A 24,323-nucleotide genomic window follows, 5' to 3' on the forward strand; every position below is an offset into this window, starting at 1 on the left:
GACCTCACCGCAAGCTTAAGTGTAGAGACTTGACCCTCACTGAAAATTTGGGTCAGGGCGATTCTGAATGCTGGTTGGCCTCCATTTTACTTACTGTTAATGTGGTTAACTGAGAGTCTACATGCGAATTGCTCTAAACTCTTATTTATAGGAAGCTTACGAATATCCAGCACTTTGCTTTAAGGTGTGATCTCCTGGCCTTTGCAATGGATGGCACAGTCTGAGGTGTTGAAAGTAATTTATTTTTTTTCCCTGTGGAAATATTCTCTAACGTATTTGAGAAGTTTTTATCTCAAAGGCAGAATTTGTCCAGATTTACCATTTAAGGTTTGATCTCAATGTCAATTTTTTCCTTTCTTGGTTCTTAGATAAGATCATTTGCTGTGCAAATAACTGCATGAAATTTTGCACATCAAAGGATTGCACTGTGACCACCCACCTCCTGACATCGTGCCCTCAATGAATAATCAACACTTAGCGTGGAAAACAGGAGCATGGCTCATGAGAAATTTTGGAAAACCTCTTTTTTATTTGAAAGGCTTTAAAAAAATTGTTTTTTTCTCGGTCATGAAAATTTTTACTCACATACACATACATACACAGGAGCCCTTTTCCCTCACAAGCTGTACCTGACATAAGATTTGATCCTGGTGAGATCAAAGTTAATGGCAGTTAAGTAGAAAATTTCCAGTCTTCTCTAGTATCATCTCAGTTGCTCTTCCTATCACTCTCAGTGGCCACTACCTAAAAAAAAAAATTACCAAAGGGTTTAATGTAAATCCGTGTTCCATGCAGATAAAAGAAGTTTTTCATGATGGTGGAGATGATCTGGCATAGATTTGCAAGCAAAACCTGGGTATGGCAAATGCCTCAATTCACACCCATATGATTCACCTTTGGGGTTAAAAAAACCCCATGTAGCCTTTTTAAAGCTCTTTTATTCCTCTAGGGATATATTTAGTAGAGTTCAATGGAGATAATTTTTGTACTTGGGGAGCATATATCTTTGGTATAACATTATCCTCTACTTATATTTCCTTTTTACAACTGTCTTTTGTAAAACTGCATCCACAACATAAAAGACAAAGGTTTTTTGACTTACTTTCCTAAATCTGCAGCCTCCAAAATTATTGCTTAAAAACACAAGGATGAACTGAGATATAGTGCTTCAGTAAGCACGTGTAGGTTTGCGGCTGATCTCTCCAAATGAAAACCAGGGAAGAATTCAATACTGCTTTTCAGCAAGCCATCCGTAGGTTTACCCAGAACACCTGCTATTCTTCAGCTTCAAAGCTAATCTCAGGTGCTCTCTTGCAGTTTATTCCTGTAATTCCTACATCAATTAACCTCTGTTAGGTCAATGACAAAACACTATAAAAACCACTCTTAGTAGCAACTACACCTGATGGTTAGAAAAGCCAGGGCTTCTGACATGAAATAAGGGATTATATACAAGATGCCACCTGAAAAAAAATTAAATTATTATTGACTAATGAAAACAAATTTGCCACAAAAGCATTACTTGTGCCTAATTAACCCTTACAACAATAATGAACAGTTATATGCTACAAAGAAGAAATGAAAGATGATGAAAAGATCATGAGGCACTTCCCACTGGAAGGTTTATTTCATCCTCAACGTGGTATTACGTCCTACTCCGAACAGTAAAACAAGCAGCTGTGTAAGGCCAGTCATAGTTACTCATGCAGTCAAGGGCATTTGACACTAAACAAACTGAAGAAAATCAACCCAAGGTTAGACTCACCTTCTCCTTCTGATCCTTATAGGTTTTGTTACAGCATGGACTCTGTCAGGTGATACCAATTTTTTCTTTCTTTTTTTTTTTTTTTTTTTTTGCTTATTCAGTATTGGGTAATAAATATTACTTTATGGAATTGGCATATTCGGTCAGGTCAGAGGTTCTTCCCCAGTCCAATACTCATCTCTAGTAGTGTCTGGGGAAAGGTTTAAGAATGAGGCAATGATATGGCAACATGTCTTTAGGCTGTTCTCTGCCTCTATGAGCAGTGGCTCTGAGCACTGGCTGTTGTATTTAACAACCTTCAGTACAACTTTCTTCTCTGACCTTCTCCACCCATTTTTGAAATGACATCTAATGGCCTGCAGCAAGGAATGCCACAGGTTGTCTGTATACTCTATGGGGGGAAAAAAAAGAGCTCTTCTCCTCTTTTCTTTGATTGGAGGCTGCTGTTTTAATAAGTAATTTTTTTTTCTTATGTCCCCTTGTCCTTTTATCAGGAGAGGTAACGAGGAGTCATCACCTTCTACAGTTGGTGGGATATTGTAAAAAGAGCCAGAAGAGTGGGGTTTGGTTTCCGCCTCTGACATGCACTGGCAAGCAGTATTTTTAGCAGTATGCCACCCAAAGCTGAACTCTGCAAAACGCGTAGCAGTATGGCAATAGTTCATGCCACTCACTGAATGCTGGGCACACCATCCTCAGAAACTCTGTGTGGCATTAATTATTTAACCATCAGTTCACTGCCTCGAAGTCTCATTATATCCATTTTTCTGAAGAATGAAAGGAACCATCAGGGAAGGGTGTCAATTCTTACAGTAAACCAGGGGTAGAAATTAAATTAGAAACGGGGATCTTTTGCCCTGTTTTGGGAGCAGGCATCCCCTAAACTGCTGTATCACCCACATTATGGTAGGTGCAGGCGTGCACACAGCGAGGCTTCTTCCCCTCCAAAATACTCAAGGCATTTCTACTGCCTGCCATGCAGCTTTGAGTAGCGCTTGAGACTCGTAGGATTGCTGTTGAAGCACCAGTCAGAGCTTGGCTCAGTGTTTTCCCTAAGCTGGTCACTGCCCAAGACTAGATGGTGATGTCCTACCAGAAATGTGGTTTTAGACAACATGAGCTAAGCAAGTGTTGAAGCTGTGAGCATTTCTAAAGCATAGTCTCTGGGGGCAGCATGAGTGGCATAGTCCTGAAGACGAAGGAAACTGGTCTCCCTCTTCCTTGCCAGTCAAGAGAGGAGCCCTGGGAGACAGCAAGTCAAAGCTCCCAGCCCTGAGTGGGCATCGCCCTCCACCAGAGCCTCTCCACTGGGTGTTCAGGGCGGAAACTGGTTTCTCAGCAGTTAGCCCAAAGGGGCAACGCACAAGGCTCAACAGCCTTGTGAACGGGAGGGCTGAAGGGACGCTGACCAGTGCCCGTTTTGCATTGCTTTCGGGTGAAAGGATCGCATGGAAGCTCTCCATGGCCGCACCAGGGCGGGTTGCCATGCTACCGAGCAAGATGCTCTGGGCGCACTACGGCCTCCCTGCGCATTTCCATTTCTTCCTGCTTCAGCGCAGGAAGCTGTTCACGCGGAGTTAAACAGAAACATAAGGGAATACAGTTTTCGAAGGAAATCATTGACTTCTCGGGCAGCACAATAGGGCAAAACAATAGGAAATGGCATCTGGCGTCTGTTAGGATGTGCAGCCTCTGCAAATTACAGCCCAAATTAATTAGACACACCCAAAAGGCTGACCAGTGTAATCTGATGCAGTCAGCTTAATTCAGGATATGCCTCTTTAGTTTCTCAGTGCGATATAAATTAAAAAAACAGTGGGAAATTAAATATGTACGGGACCTTGGGAGAACTTCCCATCAACTTCAGAATATAAAAAAGAAGGAGAAAACAAAACACAACTACCAAAGCAAATATATGCAGCAGGAAAAGGGAACAGCCCTTTAGCACCACAACTGCATTGCCACAGAGTAGCTGCCCAAGCCGGCCAAATTCCAAGGGAAGACTAGAGAAAAACAAGCCCACTGTGACAGAGCAACCCCACAGGAGAGGAGCATGTCCTGTAAATCCCTTCACTACTATGAGCTGGACTCTGAATTCAAGGCAAGCAATTGCTGAGTTGCTTGAACTGAGCTGGGCCAGGTGAGTCCAATAGCACACCTCTTATGGAGGGTGCCTACAAAAATATTTTAAAGGACTGAGAAAAAAGCCCTGAGCTTCACCTATGCATTTTGGTTATGTTTATTTGTGGGTCACTTCTTTTTCCTCCTAACCTTCTGACAATGCCTTAATACTGGAACATCTCTAGTTTAATAGCAGAAGGCTGCTAAGCAATCCAGCTCAGAATATTTTTATTAATGAACAAAAAGATTAGGATCAAGACTTCAAAAAATTGTACAATAAAAAATAAAATTAGAGCTTAAGTGTGTGCTTAACTTGATATAGAAACAGAGTTACTTTATTGTCTTAAAATGTAAATTCTTCCAGAGTAAAGCAAGTATGTGCACCGCCACGTGAGATGTCTCCCCTATGTATATGATACCTTAATAATTAGGGCATTCTCCATAGCTGAGGGAGATCAAATTCAGTTTCCTCTTATGCCTAAGGAGATTCAAACTCTTTGGAGAGTGAGACAATCAGAGGATATAGGCCATTTTGGGGTGGGCAGCTGTGACCTCCTCCTGACACTACTCAATTTTACATAAAAAGTTGAAGGCTCATTTCAGCAGGAACGAATGTGCAGGTAGGTGCTGCTCCCACAAGGCTGAGAGTCAGCGGGATCCCGGGTCCCACAGCTCTTCGCATGTTTTACACAAGCTGGTTGGTGAATGGGCAGAGACAGGTAAATCATGGGAATTCATGACCATGGTCAATCATGGGATATGCTGTTTACCAAGGGGATGTGACAGAGTGTGACACAAGGACACAGGGAAATTCTATCTTTACAGAAGCACGATTTCTAGGCTTTTGACTCCCTTCCCGATCGCTGCTGAGAGCATCCACATCCCAGTTTGCCATCGATTTATGATGCTGAGGGTGGATTCTTTTACCAGGCAAGAAGGAAGATCAATAAGGTAACAGTAGTGCTTCAGAGAAGAGAAGAAACAGGACTTAAATACAGCGATTACCAAAAGGTCTCTTCACGGCAGACACCACGAGGACAGGGGTTCACCCTCCCTCCCCTCTCGTTCAGACTGGCTACACACAACCTGTCCTGGGTGAAGTCACCCGTGGGTCCTTCCTGCTGGACTCTGGAGCCTTGATGGAGGACAGCCATTCATTCAGCCGTCAGTCATTCAGCAGCAGCAAACACAAATATGTGTAATTATAGTAAGGTGGAGAGAAACCTTCATAGCATATAAAACATAGAAGGAAATAAGCCATACAGTGCAGGGCATTTGAAATGAGAGCTCAGGGTCACAGGCAAACTTAAAATACAGTATCTTGATTTAAAAAAGGAAAAAAAAAAATCAATCAGTATGTTCTCCCAAGGCATTTTGCCTCTAACTGGAGTGAATTGTGTTTGCTTACCTGCTTATGTTCTTGACTGTCTCTCGGCAAATGAATGCTGATTACACCACAGAAAATTCAGTGTTTGGCTTTCTTATGATCCCATAGGACTGGATTCAGTAGAAATTCCACTTTAAGACATATATGTAAAAAAACCCTGAACTCTGAAAGATACCTATTTATTGTATAGAAGACAAAAATACTTGTTTTTAATATAGGTTGTAGCCCTTCCAGTTCCTGCTTCCATAGCTGAAGTGTGCGAAGGAAATGCTACTCCTCTTAAAATGGAAAATAAAAGCTGTTTCACAGATTAACAATGGTGAAGGGCATTGTAGGCTACTGTCATCTTGAGTGTACCTAAATCGTATTATGACAGATGCAGATTTTATGCACAGAAGGATCTCAGGCTTTTTCATGATGCATATGAATAATTCTGGGGGCTCAACTCCTACCTATTTTAAAAGGTGTTCAAAACTGATCAAAAATGCAGCTTAAGTGAAAAACAACACAGGCTTTTGTCTGGTAAACATTATTTTCTACTTGAGTGTTGTCATCACTGAAGCAGAATGAGGAACGCCATGCAGCATTTATGAATGAAGAATAATTTATCAGAACAAGCTGGGAATTTGACTGAACAGGGATATAATAATGAGAAGCACCACAGGCATTCAAAAAAAGGTTCTAAAAAATTCTGGCAAACCACTGTGCTGCATGTTTAAGAGACAAAACCCCAAATACATTGTTCATCCCCACTACTTGAACATGATGGATGAGATTCTTGGGTTGTCATCTTTTTTTTCGCAAAATGGCTTTATAGCTGGAGTAGCAGTGATCGGGTAGAGTATCTCTACAGAGCAGAATAACTGCTAGGTAATGTGGTTGCTATCTCAGTAGCAACAGATCTTCCAGCCAGTGGATGGGATACCATGGGACATCTGTTTCTTGTCATATTCAGCTGTTGGTTGGCCTCTAGAACAGGTATAAATTAGTAGATTGAGGCAAATTGTATTTGTGACGTTACTTGTCCTAGCATTGGAGAAGCACAAACTTAGTTTAAGATGATCTGGTATATCATTATTGAACACTTTGTGGGTATCTATGCTACTATTTCTAAGTGGTCTTAGTTGTTATGGTACCGCATGGTAAGACACAGGTATGTTGCCTTTTCATCAAGCTCCCATAAACCCCGTAAGCACCACTCCCCCCTTAGCTTCAGCTGAAACAAGACAGTGCAGAAGCAAAGGGAAATTCACTCACTCAGAAACAGAGAGGAAACCAAGCAGGTGGTAGAAACATGACCTTTCTCCATGAGGTCAAATAGCTTTATTGTGATTAAGCACTACAATACAGTATATATCCATAAAAAAACTCTATAATGTATATAAATTATTCCTTCCATTCAGTAATTTTTTTTTTTCATTTCCATTACAGCTTTGGTACAATGTGATTTTATTATATTTTTAAATACTTTTAGCTTCACAAACTCAACACAAAGTACAAAACTAATCCGAATTGGGGATATTACAATCTACACAGTGGTGTTCAGTGGTAGGAAAAAATCTTACCTCAATGAATTCATGTCACTAGCTAAGCTATAAAGGCATACCTAGCAGACATGACAAAAATATGCACCATTAACCAGCAAACATTTTTTTTCCAAAATTTATTTTATTTTTTACAGATTTTTCCAGCAGCAAATCACTTGAGCGTAGTCAGTACTTATGTCCTCAACTGATTATCCTATTGTGTTCCTCTTCATTTGAAGGCCATGAGTTATTTGTCAAATAATGCACCGCTATCCTCGTATATCCACACTAAGCCACAGTGTCAGTACTTGACCTGCCACCCTGCATTGTTAATGCTTGCACAGTTTGTCCTGCAGCTGGCAGAAATAACTGGAACGTTATTGGAGGGGCAGTGTGGGGCAATCAACCGTAGGTTGTTCTGTGGGGCAGGAGGTATGACATTACAGTAGACAGGCATTCCAGTGGCTGTAAGTGTTCCTTGACCTGATTGATTAGGTAGCATGATTGGTTGTTGATATGATTGTTGTGGCAATCCTTGAGAACCCTGGGTCATTGGCACCTAGGTAGGAATATGGAAAGACATAGGAAAAAAACCAAAAAGTAATTACTGAACAAATTGAAGTAGGTCCTGAGTATCCCTATCTTCCTTCTAGCTGAATTCACGTGTACAACTTGTTCTGCCAAAACGTGTCGTTTTCTGCTGCTCCGAACTGTTCTCATCCCTGAAGGTTTTCTTTGTGAGAGAAGGGTTAAAGTGAAATCCCTCTGCTCCCAGGTCTAGTAAGTGGCTCTGTCAGGACCTAGCTGAATACGAATTTATGGGATCAGTGCAAACAGAAGACTCAACCCTGGTATATCTAAGCCATCTAAAAGATCTAAACCTTTAAGTTGATCATTAACCTTTAAAATACATTTCCAATATAGTTATTCTGAAGATGTAAGGGGAAAATTTTACCCTCAAGCAATTCCCACATTTCCACCTGGGTTGCTGTAGTGTTTTCAGAGAAGCCGAGGGAGAAGGTGAATGGCTGTTCAATCAGTGCAATCTATTAAAATGAATTAGATGTCATTTATTTTCTTAACTTTCCAGAGGGACCAGCAGGAAATGTAAGGACAGGCCACCTCTCACAGAGTCTTGGCATATCTCACAGGAACCAGGTATAAAGGTGGGGAAAAAAGTCTGGCTACGGACTTGGTAAAAATCAAGCCACTGCCTTCCCTCTCCCCAAAACCCAATAAACACCAGTCTATCTGACTATAGTTTGCTATAGAAGACATGGTAAAATCTTTGGCAGGAGTCTCCACAAATGAATAATTTTTAACTGGATCAGGCAAAGCCCTCAACTTCATTACAGGAAGCAATACTGCACTGTCAAAAAAAAACCCAAAAATGAACAATAATGTTCTGTATTTTATTTTTATAAATTAATTTTCTTCACAGGAAGAAGTATAATTCCTTCATCCTTTGTCACATTTTATCCGCACTGCAGGCTGTAATAAATAGTTCATTTGAAGTATTCCCAATTCAGAATGAAAATTGGGAGTACTAAGAATACGTAAACAGGAAGCAAAGAAACCAATTTGACTTAGAAGCCTATTTATCAGGAGGCCTCCTGCCACACAGTGTCCTAACGAAGTAATAAAGACTATTCCATGATACAAAAAACTTAACGCAACTAAGCACTCTCTGAGAAAAGCAGTCTTTCTCCACAGCTCCCAAGTACCTGATAAGACGACATGGCTGGATACTGCACCATCATGCCTTGCACCTGATTTCCCTGTTGATTATTCATCAGGTTCTGGCTTTGGGGCGGCTGCTGCATTCCCATGAGACCCTGGAACCCCTGCTGCTGGTTCGGCAGGACAGGCTGGTAACCTGGAAGAAGAAAGATCTCTTCAAATAACCCTGTCGCTTGCAGGGGCAAAATGATCCCATCATTTCTCCCCACCTTCGTCAGAAAGTTGCTCTATTTCTAAAGAAGCATTACTGGAAGTTAAAATTGAAGGGGAATAAACAAACACCGTGAGCTGACAGCCCTGGCAGGCTGACATGAGTGGGCAGCACACTTTCTTCGTGCTCTTCAGCCCTGCGGCAGAGACCACCTTGAGGGATGAAGTCACCTGACTTCAGCGCGGGACTGTAAAGCCCTGAGCAGACGCAGGGTGCTACTGGCTTCTGCTTGCTTCCTCGGGGCAAAACTCCCACCGGCTTCAAGGACATCAGTATTTGGCCTTCACAGTCTAATCGGGTGGTTTTCTTTCAGGTCACATTTCTTATCTTACCCTCTTACCTTTCTTGTGACGCAGCTCTTTAGCACGATGTAAGCGGAGAAGGCTTTATTTAATCAAGAACATCTGTATACACACCGGCTCCTACTTGCAACGCTTTTTATACAATTAGAGAATATTAAGGGTCATATTCCACCCTACTAGTTTCATGTTTGGCAAAAGAGGAAAATCATAGATTAGGGAGCGTCTGGTCTGCTCGGTGGGAACACCCAAGTGGCTGCACAGGGATGAGAAGTTGATGCTTCTGTTTCAACCTGAGATTGGCTCTGTGTTCAAAGTCACCACAACATTGCAGGTTTTCTGCTGGGATGGCTCCTCTAGGACTAATTGAGAAGTGGGCAAAGTCTGGATGATCTGGAGGGCAAAGCTGCTCATGAGGCAGAAGTGTGGATGGGAAGCGGAGTGCGAGCAGTGTGCTGCTTGGCAGCAACACGGTCCAGCCCGCGAGCGAGCCTTGCTGGATGGAAATAGGCTGGCTGGGTGATGCTACTATTTAGAGATGAAGGTTTTTGCAGAAAATCTGGGAAAGGAAAATGCAGAAAGATCCTGTCCTTGAAAAATGCAGCCAGCCACAGTCATTATAAATCTATGAATAATTTCTCCTTAAGACATTCCCTCTCCTTTAGCACTCGTATTTTTTAACGTGCAGTTATGCAGTGCACTATTAACTCTATAGTGATGTTCTCAGAATAAGCATATTCCGGGCAAAGACTAATTATCAGAAGGAGCAATGCTGTGTTATTTTTATATGAAAAATGTATGTAATGTCTGCTCAATTTATATTCATGAATATAGTAAGTGGTTCAATATACTTCACGAATTGGAAATCATCACCTGGATATTTCTTCATTATGTAAGAAAAATAAAGTAACCAATATGTCTGTTTCTGCCAGTCTATTGTCAACTGATAGCTTTCCTTCAAAATCTTTTCTGATGCCAGAGAAATGTCAGGTACCTGTGATCAATTTTTTGACATTAAAGATGCCTTTCCACAGATACGAGATTAATGTCTCGAGTCAAAGGAGAAAAAAAAAAAATAATTCCATGAGTGATTAACTTGGCTGGGATATAGCCTAAAACATCTCCCAAATGCACCAGATTATTATACATTCAAATTTGCTCTTTTCCTATGCACAAAAACAGTGTCAGCATATTTTTTAGTCACTAAAATTATCGACATCAGAAGTGCTGTAACAGAGTTTACAAAAGGCTTATACAGCAATAATAAAATTGCAAGTCCTCTTCTACTCCTGTCTACCAATTATGGGGGGGAGGGGAAGAAAGGACACAAATAAAAAAATTAGCACTACTATTCTGGTATTTGCAAGACTGGAAGTTTAAGCAGAGAGGAGTCAACTGACAGCAGAAGCAGCAAGAGATAATTCATCTCACGTCACTTGCGGTTATCAAAGTAAGTCCCAGATGTTTTAAGGAATGACAGTTTGATGGGTGGACCAGGGATCAAATGACACTGAGTTGGGGAAGGCAATCAAACATCTTATCTGGGCTCCCAAAGTTGGACCGTGATGCACTGGCACAGGCTGGTGGACTGCTGCTTTGCAGAGACAGACACCACTGGGGTCAAGTAGAGAGAAGCTTTTCTGTTACCTCTACTAAATATAATTGCATTACCATTACTTTAGTCAGACTACTGCTGATACTCTGCTGTGTGTTTGAACATACAGCTGTCTCTTCACATCAGCTCTGTGTTCCACATTCTCCAAATACGATGAATTTATTGCCCCATACAGACATGATTCTCAAACGGAAACAAAAAGTTATGGAAACGACTAAGTATCTACTCTTACACTCAACATGTAGGCGTCATCTCATGGGGATATTACAATAACACGTACCTCTGCCATGAAAATCTCCTCCGTATTAGCAAACTCTGCGTAGTACATGGCACAACCACTCCACTTTTTAGGTGCAGGAATACAAAAAGGGGACGGGTTAAGAGCTGAGGTCCACTAGGTCATGGGTTATTATTTTAACAATCTTAATACTCTTCAAGGACTTTAGCAATTTCTCCTGCCCATAGGGTATGTGCACCCCTCGCCCCTGTCCCAGCATGCAGAGTCGTGCTTAGACCCCGAGAGTCAGGAGAAGACCTCTTTCCTACTCCCTCTGCGAGCCCTTTACAACGCTCTGACCACACAGAGAGGCCTCAATACAAGGAGAAAAAGTATTTCACGTGCACTCTACACAATTCCAATGTGATTAGATGAGAACAAACATGTATTAACATAAGAATCTGACTGCATTCTCTCCTGAACCTTCTTTGCCGTTAAGGGAAATTAAGTCATTTCTTTGGCCCAAAAGGAGGTACTGTGGTCTCTCGACCATTTACTCCCTTGACTTGTGGCAACAGAGATGTTTAAGAAGGTTACTGGCCTGCTTGTATCCTTGCAAAGATGCTGGCTGTCATCTCTTCCTCACCTAATATTCTCAGACTTCTTTTTTAATGACCAGTACCCTTTGGAATACAATGAAATCATGGATGTCAGACCTTGCTGCAGACCCCAGCACAGCATTTGGTCAAAATCCAGCATGCCCTTCAAGGCTCTGCAACTCAAGTGAAGCCACTTCACTTTACCTGATAGCAAAGTCTGACCCTTTACTATGTTAAATATATGAAGATGCAAGTTCATCCATTCCGTTGAACATAAAAACCTGACAAGGTACAAAAATATGCTCTAGTAGTGCAGAGGGTGTACAGAGTACAAAAAGGTGAATTCATTCCATGGTCTAGAACAAGCTCTATAAGCAAGAGAAAAATGCCATGGGAAAACAAAGCAGCCCAAGTCCATTCTGCTAGATGGCTTCTGTTTTAGCACAAAAGCAAGGGGAAGGAATTGGCGCTCTACGTGGCAATCCATTTGAACAGTTCAGTTTTTAATATCAGAAACCAGCTGCTCTGAATTTCCCACCTTTGCAGCCCAAAGTCTGCAACTACGACTCCGCATGCCACATAATGTTTGAAATGGATCCTTCAGTGTTTACTGTGTGTTGATGTCTTGATATGTTTTTGCGCACTGGCCAGGAAAAGAATGGAAATAGGAGAATTGAGACTCTACATATCAACCTTTCAGCAGTGTTCGTGAAACCGTATCATTCTAGCAAATCTTTTTTTTTTTTTTTTGAGGGCACAGACTACCAGAGATCACTATTCCCCCAAAACTATTTATTTTGTACACACATGGTTTCAATCCTGAACTCAGCAATACCATGCTTTTGACACACTATTTATTTTTCAGTGAAATGAAAATAATAGAATGTTCTCAAAAGGCTCGGGAACTGGCTGCAGTGCACAACAGGCTGTGCATTGCTGGGCAGAGATAGATGTTTTGGAGCTACACAGGTGTCAGAAAATGAGCGAGAACAGGAAAAGGCACCGTGCTTTCTGCAGCAAGTTTTCTTCATACTTGGTCTTTTGCTCATTAGCTTTCATACTACATAAAGTGTAATCTTTAAAAGCCTTTTTACTGTCCCCTGAGAACATACATACGTGGGTTATTTTCTAATGGCAGTACACATCAGATGAACCATCCTATTACTGCAAGCTCCAGGGCCTCTTTACTGCAATTATATCATCCTGCTCTATGTTATCTCTGCTACAAAGGAGGATTTTTTAAATCAGGGCAAACATGAGAGACATTGTTAAACAACCAGAGGAACAAACTGTGCACAGAATTTCAATGAATGCCTCAGAGGAAAAATGAGCCTTGGATTGCAGTCGAAATGGAAAAGGCCGTGATACCACCAAGATAATTCTTTGAACCTTCACAGCCTGCATCACCATGCTGACAGTCAGCTAACTTAAAACATCCCAGGGGGAGGAAGACTGCATGAAAGACCCACAGATGTTTTAATTTCTTGATGAGGCTACGGAGCTCGAAAGATAAAATGCAGTGGTCTTACACCTCTGCCAGTAACGTCACCCAGAGCTGTAATTAAAGCGTATTTGGTGCTCTGCTGGCCTCAGCACACATCCCTCGTGAACGGCATGTCCATGTTTGGAGGGATTGTTTCGCTGCTCATTTTAGACTTGAAGCATAAATTAGCAAGATAGCTTTGCAATACATGTATCAGCACTCCAGATAAAGAGTAATCAGCACTCGGGCTGACGAGTGCAGCCGTCTGGCACAAGCTCCTGAACCACAAATCTTAATGTACTCTTACCACTTGAACAGAGTTCTTGCTTCTAAGCCCATCTGATGCAAATACACAAATTCACAGTGTCTTTGATGTGAAGTGATTTGAGAGCTCATCTGCTCCGTTCCTGCTTCGCTCAGCCTAGTGCTCAGAGAAGCCGTGCCGTTGCCACCAGCAAACCCAAAATGCACATACCTTTGCAACACGTTGCAGCGGCTCAGGCAAGGAAAGCCCAAAAGAAATTCAAGGAAACCTCAGCGGGGCTAACTGGGCTGGGTGTGCAAATTTGGCCATGCTCCTTCCTGCCTGCTCCACAACTACTGCAGTGATTTTCTCAGCCTGGCACCTCTGCCCTATGGCTTTGGTATGGAGAGGCTCAGCCTCCACTGCAACTGCCACCAGGAAGAGATCAAGCTCCCAGGGAAAGCCAAGGGCCGCAAGCATCACCTCTGGGTGCAGACCCAAGGGCATACCCTGTGATATACTCAAAGCAGTGTAACAGCAGGTTCTGCACCCAGTCCCAAGTGCTGTGCTCGCCGCAGGGGCGTACATTTGCAGAAGACTCCCCAAAAATGATAAGGGCTGAGAAGAGAGCTACAAAAATGATCCGAGGTCAGAAAGTGCACCTCTTGCTGGGAGACCTGATGAGCTCACTCTGCTCAATTTATTCAAAAGGTAGAGAGGTATCTGCTGGTAGGTAGTTCTTGAACAGAATAGAAAACAGTATTATAAAATTACACAGTTGAACGATAAACCTAGAACTGTTCAGATGAGAAATAAAATTTTAATTTTCAGCAGACCCTATACTTAACAAGGGGGCAATTTCCCCAGAGAGGAAGCAAATTTGCTATCACCCGAAACCTCTAAAATGAGGATGGACAGCTTGGTAGTAGATATTCATCAGTTTAATAAGAAGTTCTGGGAATAAAGATATGATTAGAGTGTGTTCTGTGGCCAGTATTATTCAGAGCATTAAATTACATGTTCCAGACTTGAAATACTTACGAAAATGTGAGCCAGTTAGCTCTTAATGCTTTTCTGTTTTCCAAGGAAAAAGACTAATCTTTTGCATGTAAGAGAGGATCCTCCTCCCAGTCTCTCCTCCCTTTGATCACATACTGCCAATGCCACCCAACTCACTCCACAAGCAGAGAGCTCACCTGTGTTCGGTGGATATTCTAAGGGCTATTTCTGGCCTATTTTAATTTACTTTGTCCTGGCTGGAGTAGTGCTCAGTACGTTTTGTAGGATGAAAAATATGATTGGTATCTATTCCCACAATTTTGCTAGGCTACGTTTTCCTTTTTAAAATATGGGTGAAGTAAAGCTATGGGTGAAGTAAAGCTATGGGTGAAGTATTAAAGTGGCTGGATGTAGCTTTTGCTCTGTAATCATGGAAACTTACAATGCCCATGGTAAGTTACTAATCAAAGAAGAAAACATGTCATTGTAAAACTGCAATTCAGTCAGGCACACATCAGTAAGTTTGGTAAAGTTTTTGGCAACTCGCTTATTTGCCAAAAGCTCTGAGCTGGTCCATCCCAAAGTACTTGCAAAAGTGGAAGGAAGAAAAAAAATGAAGCAAGCAGTTTGGCAAGATCAAACACTGTGTCTTGACACAAAGAACCTTTTGATTCTCAAACAGACCCTAAATGTCATCTGAAAAATATGAGGAAAGGAAGCCAGGTTGGAGAACCTTGTGTTTAGGACAGTTGGGCAAGCTGTGGGAGGTGTATACTGAAATCCCTTCCTAGCACAACTGAGAGCAGGAATTTGAGGCAACAGGTTTCTAGCAGCCCCAACAAAGCCCTCCCTGCTGCAGGGGTCTGTCAGTCCCTCCTGCTGATGCTCCTTACCTCACATGAGATACTCAAGTACTGGATTGCAACCAGATGTTTCACCTCCTACATGAACATTGTAATTACCAGATACAAAATCTCTCCATATACCGCTTGCTCTAGAGGAGCGCTGCTCCAAGGCGTTGTGCTCAAACCAGCTTCTCACATCCAGGCATTACATGTTAGATTTGGGTGGCTACTGAGGAAATTGGGAGTTTTTTTTCATTATGCAGTTGGCCATTACCTGGACAGTTTCACCACAAATGATGGACTAAAAGTCTCATAGAAAACATAAAATTAAGCTATAAATTTAAGTTGATTTTGGTTTTAGCCTCACCCCAAGGTGTCTGGGAGACTTTGGAAGACTCCCACAGAAGACACACCAATTAATGTCTCCCTGCTGGTGTGTCATTTTCTGTGTGAGTCTGAAGATTTAAACTGCATCCTGTGCAGCTGAAATCCAACACACTTTGTAAACAATTTTGTAGTTTAAATTTGGTTCTAAAATCCAAGGCATGCTGCACACCAAATCTACTGCAGTTGATCAACCGATGCCTACTGTGTCTGCTGTCTCTCTGCAATACACGTAAAAATGTCTTGACCTAGTAAGATACTCAGGCTTTGTGTTCCACTTGAAGACATCATAGATAATTTATGGGTGTGAACTGGATACCATGTGAGCTAGAAGAACAAATACGTAACAGCTTAATGCTAAAAATCATCCCTTTCCCCATAAAACATAAGACCATGCAGTTATTTTATTTAGTCTTCACACACATACAAAGGAAAAAAACAAGAATATCTATGCCTGAAATAAAGGAGTCTTAAGAAGCAATAGGTAACTTGGAGGTATGATGTGGCTTGTAACACACATAAAACAGCACCTGTCAAAACCCAAAGCAGCACATGGACGCCTTTCCCCACAGCACTCTGCAGGCTCAGATCCTCAAAAACAAGAGAAGCCTTTTCATGTAAGGGACTTACAGTTTGGCTTCTTTCATTTCAGGTAAAAGCACATCCCATTCCAGCAGTACAGCTTGCAGGGGAAAGCATGGAGTATTACGCTGGTTTTGTTTTCAAAATTTAAAACTGATGACATCCATTCTTTCAAGTTGTATGAGATCAAAACAATTTTTAGCTAATGGCACTCCAGTTACACTAACTGAAAACACATAACACGTTAAATGTATTCTAAACTGATTACAATGACAGTGACTTGAATAATACTCTGGGGTTATAAAACTGCAGCATTTTGAACTTAGAGCCTTGACACTTAATTGCTGCCAGAATCGTAGCTCCCTGGTCCCTAAATTTGCCATAGCTTTGCTAAGACAACATTCATGCTTCCTGAACCTGGTAACAAATAAAGAGCCACATTTGTTGGCAGACTCACAGAGAGAGAGCCATATTCAGCTGCATTAAGGTGCTTGGCAAGACGCATATGCATCATAGATATGAGCCAGCAAGATTTACTGTCACAAGAGAAAGAAAAATACTGGTTAGAAGACAGCTTGTCTGTCTTCCTCACCCCTCTTGTCTCTCTCTGGTTTACAAAGCTACAAATCCCACAAAATCAATAGTGCAAAAATATCTTCATATTCAGAAAAAGAAGAAATCAAATTTGGAAATTTGCTGCAATTTTGCATTATTTCAGAGTGACCTGTTTGTTGGATTTGGTAAAAACTGCTGATGAAAATACTCTGATACACAAGAAATATTTGTGTAGATAACAGCCCTGAAATCCCCCACCTGGCTAGTTCTGTCCAACTGCTAGAGCAGGATCTGTCTTATCCAGCTGAACTGCCCCGTCTTGTCCTCTTCATTTATTCTTCCTCGGAAAGCTATATGAAATCCTGGTTTTACTTGTTTTGCAACCCCGAGGGCTGGAAGAAACCCAAAGCACAGAGCACCCGAAGCATGGACGGTTTCATGTGCTACTCAAGACTCCATGGCCGACTGGGGGCACTTCTCAGCTGCTAACAAAATGAGAAAAAAAAATAGGGGAGTAACACAACTCCCCCAGCAATGCAAACCCTTCCAGTTCAAAAGATGTGCAGGATCAGTGCCTCACAAATCTATTTTTTAACTCTGCTTGTCCTATGTAAACCGGAACAATGTACATCTTCACAAAAGCTAAGAGAGAGTGCTTTATGCACAGACTTTTCCTCAAGAATAGTCACTGCATAAAACGAATAGTCTCATCTGGGTGCTAGCAAGCCTCTTGTTATGGTGGGTTAGGTTATGCCAATGAGACACGATGGAAGTAACACTGCATATCGCACGTGAGATTTAGAGCTTACACATCAAAGAAATACCCATTACATTTTCTTTTAGCCTTTGTCTATGATGCCAAGTTCCAACTGCTGGAGATAAGGAACAGAATTCTCTTTTAAAACCCACTTATATATGCTCGCTGTCCCATGGGGGAAAAAAATGTTTTTGCCAAGAGCACTGAACTGTTATTTAGAGCCTTCTACTTCATCATCCGGGCAACTACCTTTAGGGCAACCATGCAAAATCATGGATACAATGAATTTATGAATCACTTAAAGATGCACAGCCACCCCTCGGTTACTTTTCCAGAGCTTAAGAGAGTTGTTTTAAATCTCAGTGACCTCACTGCCAAATAAAAAGGCCCAGACAAATAAGAGGTATGATTGAATACTTTCATTATATACCTAATGAAATCACATACTGTAACATCTTCTGAGACTAAAATTTTAATTAAGGCAGGTTGGAATTTTGGCTTCCCCCCCAGCCCCCATGTTCCAGGGGAACAGCAGGTAAGGTCAAACAAAAAGCTTATGTGATAAAATTGCGTGACAGCACTCCTGGGAGACCTGGCATTATTAACAAGAACATGAAGAAGGGCACAGTTGAACAGTTCAAAGATAAATGACTGCATTCAGTTTACTTTTTGCTATCAGCTGGAGAACCTGAGCACGCTGTTGTTTGACAAGAAATGTATACAAATAAGCATCAAAAAGAGCTTAAAGGGATACAAATATAGGAGACTCAACGTTTTTCTTCAGTTTAAAATCTAAATCTATTGTTTTACTCCTCTACACAAAGGATTTCCAAATTATAGGGACAGCTTTAAGAACAACTTAGTACTTGTAACTGGCTTGATACTGAAAATAAACCTGTTCTTGCTGAGAACCTAAACCCATGTTATTATATGACACTTTAATCACTTATTTTATTCCCTTTTCAATACACTTTTATGTTTTGAGACCATTTAGCATTGTTCCTGTTCTTCAAAAATTATGGTAATTATTTGTTCTTCTCCTTGAAAGTAAATCCGAAGATAAATGGAAGGGTACCTCTTACAGACCTGGTATGTAACTCAAAGCTTCTGTAAGATTCAGAAAAGAAAATTCTATTTCTAAGACAAAAAATCCTTTTATCTCACTTCAATAAAAACATAGAGGGAATGGCCAGCTGCAAGCCAAAATAATTGCAACACAATAATGCAGGGCTCCATTACAGCAGCATAATTCCGGTAAAGCAGCTGATCCAGGATCTTGGCACTTACTCAGACCCTGGAGCCTGACTTAAATGCATTAACCCAGACAAAGCATGTGCAGCTGTTTTGGTAATCTGAGTCTTCTGAATTTTATTGGAGATCAAAAAAAAAAAAAAAAAAAGTAATCAGCCAGCCAGCAAATGATGCAGGTGATAGAGAGAGAGGAGGAAAGTATTTTTTGTTTTTGAACTAAGTTAATCCATAGAGTCACATGAACAGGCTCAACAGCTCTGGGGAGATGGGCTTTGGAAAGCGTTTCCCTTTGGCCAGCACGATGGGCAAAGGTTTACGCTGGAGCAATGTAGGTGCCCAAAGCCAGCAGAGGGGCCTGCAAGGGAGGGTACTACAGGACCTTGAACACATTATTCTGAGGGGAGTGAAGCCTTCTCATCCCCACAGAACTGCCACTGAAGGCACGCGCTGCAAGCTGGCACGTGGTTCTCGCGACACCAGGGAGATCCCGAATAGTGGTAGGGAAAAGCCAAGTGTAACCCACCTGCTCTCAGCCCCTGCACACCAATCCTGCCAACGTTAATGAGAGTTAACGCCGACCCACGGGCAGGCCAAGAGATTGTTCTGGAGAATTTGTGGGTTGCTCTTAAGAGAGCTTTACTGCTTAAAGACCAGAACAGATGCAAATCTAATCCTAGCCGCTACTATGGCCATAGGCCGCTATACTGCGGTAGTCTGCTGCAATTCCTCTTTATGGGATTTTTGAATAGCTAACGTACAACTAAAATACTGATGTAAAAACTCATTAGTGTTGATAGTAAGATTCCTTTGGCATATGGCATGCCCTTGGTCTTGCTTCACATTGGAAAGTGCCATCTAGAGAGATGCTCTTTCCAGCAAAACACTGTAGAGGGTCTTTGTTTAGAGCGACTGCGTAACATTATATTCAGGATTCTGCTGAATTCAGAAACAAAGCGTTCATACATTCTTGCAGAAAAACTAAATTTTCTTTAAAGCTAAGATTTACAGAAGAAATGATGCATATGATTAACTATTTTATTACTATTATTTTCAGGAAAAAAACCCAAAACAATAGCTTTGACTGAAGACTGTGAGAACAAACTGCTCTTTTCTCATCTCTCTACCCAGAAAACTGTACTTTGCAGAATTGCAAAGTGTAACTTTTGTTGCAAATGTATTAATTTTCATGTGGGAATATTTTTCATGTGAAATGGTAACTTCCTGTAGCTCAGGGCAGGAATTTCAATACTGTAGCTGGTACAAACTTACACTTGGTATAAATTCAAACCCGTATTAAAAAAACAATTAGCACCAACTCTTGGTATGCATACACATACGCACACCTATATCTCTATCAGTGGAAACAAACAGCAGATAAAATAGAGAGCTAAAGAAGAGTAGCCCGTTTGTTGCAATCACTGAGATCTAACCTAACCACCCGGTTTAATGGTGGGGCGCAGGGCACATCGCAGCTCCAGACTGCGTGATGCAGCAGTCCAGCACAGGGCTGCCCAGGAGAGTTCGTTCAAATAATGAAAACGGTCAAGCAACATCAACTCAAGATAGTCCACTAGCGAGATCTTCCTTTGTCTGATTGCATCTGAATGACTTCTTCACCTGTGACAGGTGGCAGTAAGATCACTTTCCCCACTAAGTATAACGAGCCTGGCCCTTCCAAGGACACCAGACTGACTTACAGCTGTTATTTCCAGCCAAAAGTACCTGCAGACATGAGTGGCAGTGCTCAAGACATAGGAAGATAACAACAAATGTCCAAGTTACTGATCATCAGCTGGGCTACGCGAACTCAGGGTGCGCAACTGCTTTCTCTGATGAACGCAAAGGAAAGCGGGAGATGGGTTAAGCCTTTGTGTATCGCACAGGCTGGAAGCGCACATGGTCAGTCAACGTAGCTCATCAGACAAACAGCAGCCTATGTAATACTCCCTATATGCAAGTGTGTCTGTGTTTACATTCTGTTATACAAAACCGTTCCTGGCCGAAATATAACAATCATTTCCAATATTCATTGTTTTGTTAGCAAAGCTGTAAGAACTGTGTGCAACGGGACAGCTAGCCACCCAAGCAAAATCAAGTGTGATCTCCTCAAAACCCAAATACAAGCATCAGATTTGAAAAAGGTCCATGCAAGCTATGAGCCCACAGATTCACTGAATTTCGGCAGGTTCATCTCTACCATTACACTAGTTTTATTTTCTGGATCGCCCCCAAATAAATAACAGCAGATTTGAGCAAACAAACTGTTGATCCCCCATCTATTGATCTACAATGTAGCTCTTGGCATCAGTGAAATATCTACAAGCACAAGCCCAGGGTGAAGCTCCACCATGGCAGCTACTGTGCACACTCCAAGGAACGGCTGCAGTCCCTGCACTGAAGATGGCACATTCTTGAATAGACATCACAGCTGGCGACGGAGAAATAAGCACTCAGAAGAAATAACTTGCTCAGAGGAAAACAGAACCGCACAAACCTTTTCTGGAAAAATACACCAAAATCTCTGTGCTCTGCCTCCCCCCATCCTGAGCAGGGGGTGCTCAGGCAGGCTGCTGCTCACAGCACGGTCATGGACATGATGGTCCACATGCCTCACTGCTTCTGCCGCGCTGTTTGCTTACATGCAGCTTCAGGTTCGGGCTCCTGCCCACACCCTGTGTCCTGGAGGAAAGCTGCAGCGTGCTGGTGATGCATCGCGCACCGTACTGCGCTGCGCTTTACCGAGGGCACAACAGGGTAAGTTACTCTTGGCAGCATAAATTCTCACGAATGATCTATGCGTTTCACCCTCACAAGCTGGGCACTGCCTCATAAACACAACACCAACTGTAAATACTGTCTGCAACAAAGGCATGGCCACTGCCTGACAGCACCCTTCCTCCCCACTAACACCTATAGGTTAATATACCAAATCACTGAGCAAAAGGGCTTGTGTTTGTTTATTTACCTATAACGTAAGGGCCCAGCAAGTTATGGGCTACATCCCCCAGCTAGATGCAAAGAGGCGCAAGGATGATACTGAAGCCAACAGGACTTTGATGGAGTATATGCCTGCCCATATGGGTCCAACTGCAAAAATGTAATCTTTTCCAAGTGCACCCATGCAGAATGTAATTCAAAGACTACTGGGGTTAGCAATCAACTTTAACCGGCTTTGCACCATATTAGGAGCACTCGCCTGCAACATAGCGATTACTCTGGCCCGTATACAGCAGGGCTCTTCAGCATTTGCTTAACTTCTAAGCATATGAGCCAATTTCTTGATTCCAGAGCAATGATTTACAGGCTGGAGTACACTTCTGGACTGAAGCCAGGGAACACAGCCCCTTGAAAGAGACAATCTCCAATGGGAGAAATACCGACGCATTTATTCACAGTGTACTCTTAGCATCCTTTAAAAGGCTCTGAGAAACTTGACCAGGCAGGTAGCAATCAATCTAAGGAAAAAAGGTCCCATTCCAATAAAATTCAGTTCTACAATACATGAAATCAAATCCTTTCTCAACTCTCCTTTTGCACAGCCACTGCTTAATCCACAAGCTGGAAAGCATGTCAAGATGGGACTGAGCCTGCATTCACACGTGACCCAATGTACATGTATGTACATATGTGAAAGTACCGTAAGACTAAGCATTGGCATAGTGGAAAATAATAAACCAAACAGCAACCAGGGACGCATCTAACCTTCTTCACTTCTGTGGCACAAGCACAGAGCGCTCCCAGTCATGTTTACCTGGCAATTAAAAACCCATGTTGTTTACTAGTAGACCCTAGTTTACTTCACTTGTTTTAATTAAAAAGAGCTGTTAAGGAAATTGGGTTAGGCCTTTTCTGCTACTAAAGCAATCATCATTAGGACCCTCCATTCTCACTACCCCTTCAAATACAAAGCAAAAGACATGTACAGCACCTATGTGTACATCAATCTCTGTTCTAGACACATTCTGTATCACTGCAGAAATGTAAACACCAGCTGCAATTCTGCCATAGGTACAAAAGCAATACACCAGATTACTGCACTAAAACTGGTCCGTATCTTTCAGCTGAAACATTGTTCTTGGAAGGAGGTGAACGGCAAAATCTACAGAGGTAGTCATTCTACTGGCTGGTTAGCTTCACCCGTGGCCAAATTATTCATCTTACAAAGGAGGGAGTAAAAACCAAAAATGTCTGGAAAAGTAAAGACATTCCCTTTTGACATGCCAAATAGAACACTACTAATTTCTAAGACTTCAAAAATTTTGTTCAATTTACATTTAAAAATATTTTAAATGAAATGAAACAGTTTCAGTGTTCATAGGCAATTTAAAGCTTTTGTTGCATCTTTTCATTTGCTGGGGGGGGGTGTGTGTGTGTGAGTCTTATTTCACAGGACTTCGATGCATTTTTTGGTTTTAATTGGCCAAGAAATCCGAGAAATAATTTGTTCCTACAGTATTCTTGATAAATCACGCAGCTAAATCTGCAACACATGCCTATCTCCACATCACAGGCAAAAGTATTTTCAACTCCTGCATTGGGTGGGCAGAACAATATGAACATTTAAAAAAAAAAAAAGAAAAAAGAGGATTGCTCTGTCAATGTAAACTTTCAACTTCGCTTTTTCTAAAAAGGGTTTAGTGGCACTTTTGAAAAGGTGAGGATTAGCACCTGGAGACACAAATTCCTTGTGTATTCAGCAAAAGAAATTAAACAGATACGACACTGTCAGCAGCAAGCAGAAAGCTTTTCTGCACAGCTGCGCCAAGAAATCTTGGCCCAAAGACAGCAGGAGAAAGACAAAAAGGAGAGGGAGGATGGAGGTGGCTTCAGAAGAGACTTCTTGGTTTCTACATTGATTCATTCCCAAGCCTCTGCCAAGTTGGCCAACAGGCTGACAGCGGCGCCTTGGACACGGGCAGACATCACTCTGCCAGTCCTTGCATCACTTGCGCTAGCAGCAGACTTTCTGCGGGCTCGAGCAAGCCTGGAATCAGGCCTGCCGTCAACAGATGTCAAAATGTTCAGCCAGAGCGTGGTTTAATACAGCTGCATGAAAAAAACCCCACAACCCTATCTTTGCACTTGCTCATCCCCAGCTTTCACTGCACAGCACAGTAGTTGGAAAATTCCCACTCTAGCTGGTCCAGTGTTACTGCTGCCAAAGGACATTTTGGTTAACCCAACCGGTGCAACAGCCTGAGAAGGCTGATCTGCCACGCAAAAGCATTTTATGCAGACTTGTTCTGCAAAACCCACAGGATCAGTCCTGATCTCCTTACCTCCCCTCGAGGTATCTGCAACGGCGCAACTGTGAATGATGCAAAATTTTCTGTCATTAGCAAAAGAATGAAGCATACAACAAATTTAAATGTAGGAAAGTCTCCTGAATATTCATGCTTTGTCTGCTGTGGGTCTCTCCAGGGCAGTGTCTGCTCTCAGAAATCACCGGGGCAGAGCTGCCACGGAGCATTTGCTGCCACATGGCACACTTTTCTAAGAGTTTGCAACTCCAGCAAAGCTGCGTTTACAGTCTTCAGGGCCAAAAGTATTTGCAAAGTCTGAACTTGTGAGCACTCGGAGCTATGGAAAATAGAGACCATAAAAATATGGAGTCTTCAACTCAGCATAAATACTGAAGAACAGCCTGGGTGTGTGGTCAAGGTAGATTTGAGAGCCAGCAGCGGAAGTTTTTCCTTGCATACATTAAAAATATTGATAGCATTTTGCTTACTGGGACATAGCG

The 24,323-nt window shown here is 42.0% G+C and overlaps 1 protein-coding gene across 1 annotated transcript in view; it reads right to left on the reverse strand.

Annotated features, from left to right (window-relative positions):
• Window positions 1-6,560: 6,560 nt before the first annotated feature.
• Window positions 6,561-24,323, reverse strand: part of ARPP21 (cAMP-regulated phosphoprotein, 21kDa) — a gene marked incomplete at its 5' end in the record, with an annotated part of 68,268 nt that continues 50,505 nt past the window's right edge. The window contains 2 exons of the mRNA XM_010290874.1: window positions 6,561-7,358; window positions 8,524-8,675. Of these exons, the coding sequence (XP_010289176.1) occupies window positions 7,101-7,358; window positions 8,524-8,675 (410 nt within the window). The remainder of the gene's footprint in view (window positions 7,359-8,523; window positions 8,676-24,323) is intronic.

Source organism: Phaethon lepturus, unplaced genomic scaffold, assembly GCF_000687285.1.
Source record: "Phaethon lepturus isolate BGI_N335 unplaced genomic scaffold, ASM68728v1 scaffold15367, whole genome shotgun sequence".
NCBI classification, from domain to species: Eukaryota; Metazoa; Chordata; class Aves; order Phaethontiformes; family Phaethontidae; genus Phaethon; species Phaethon lepturus.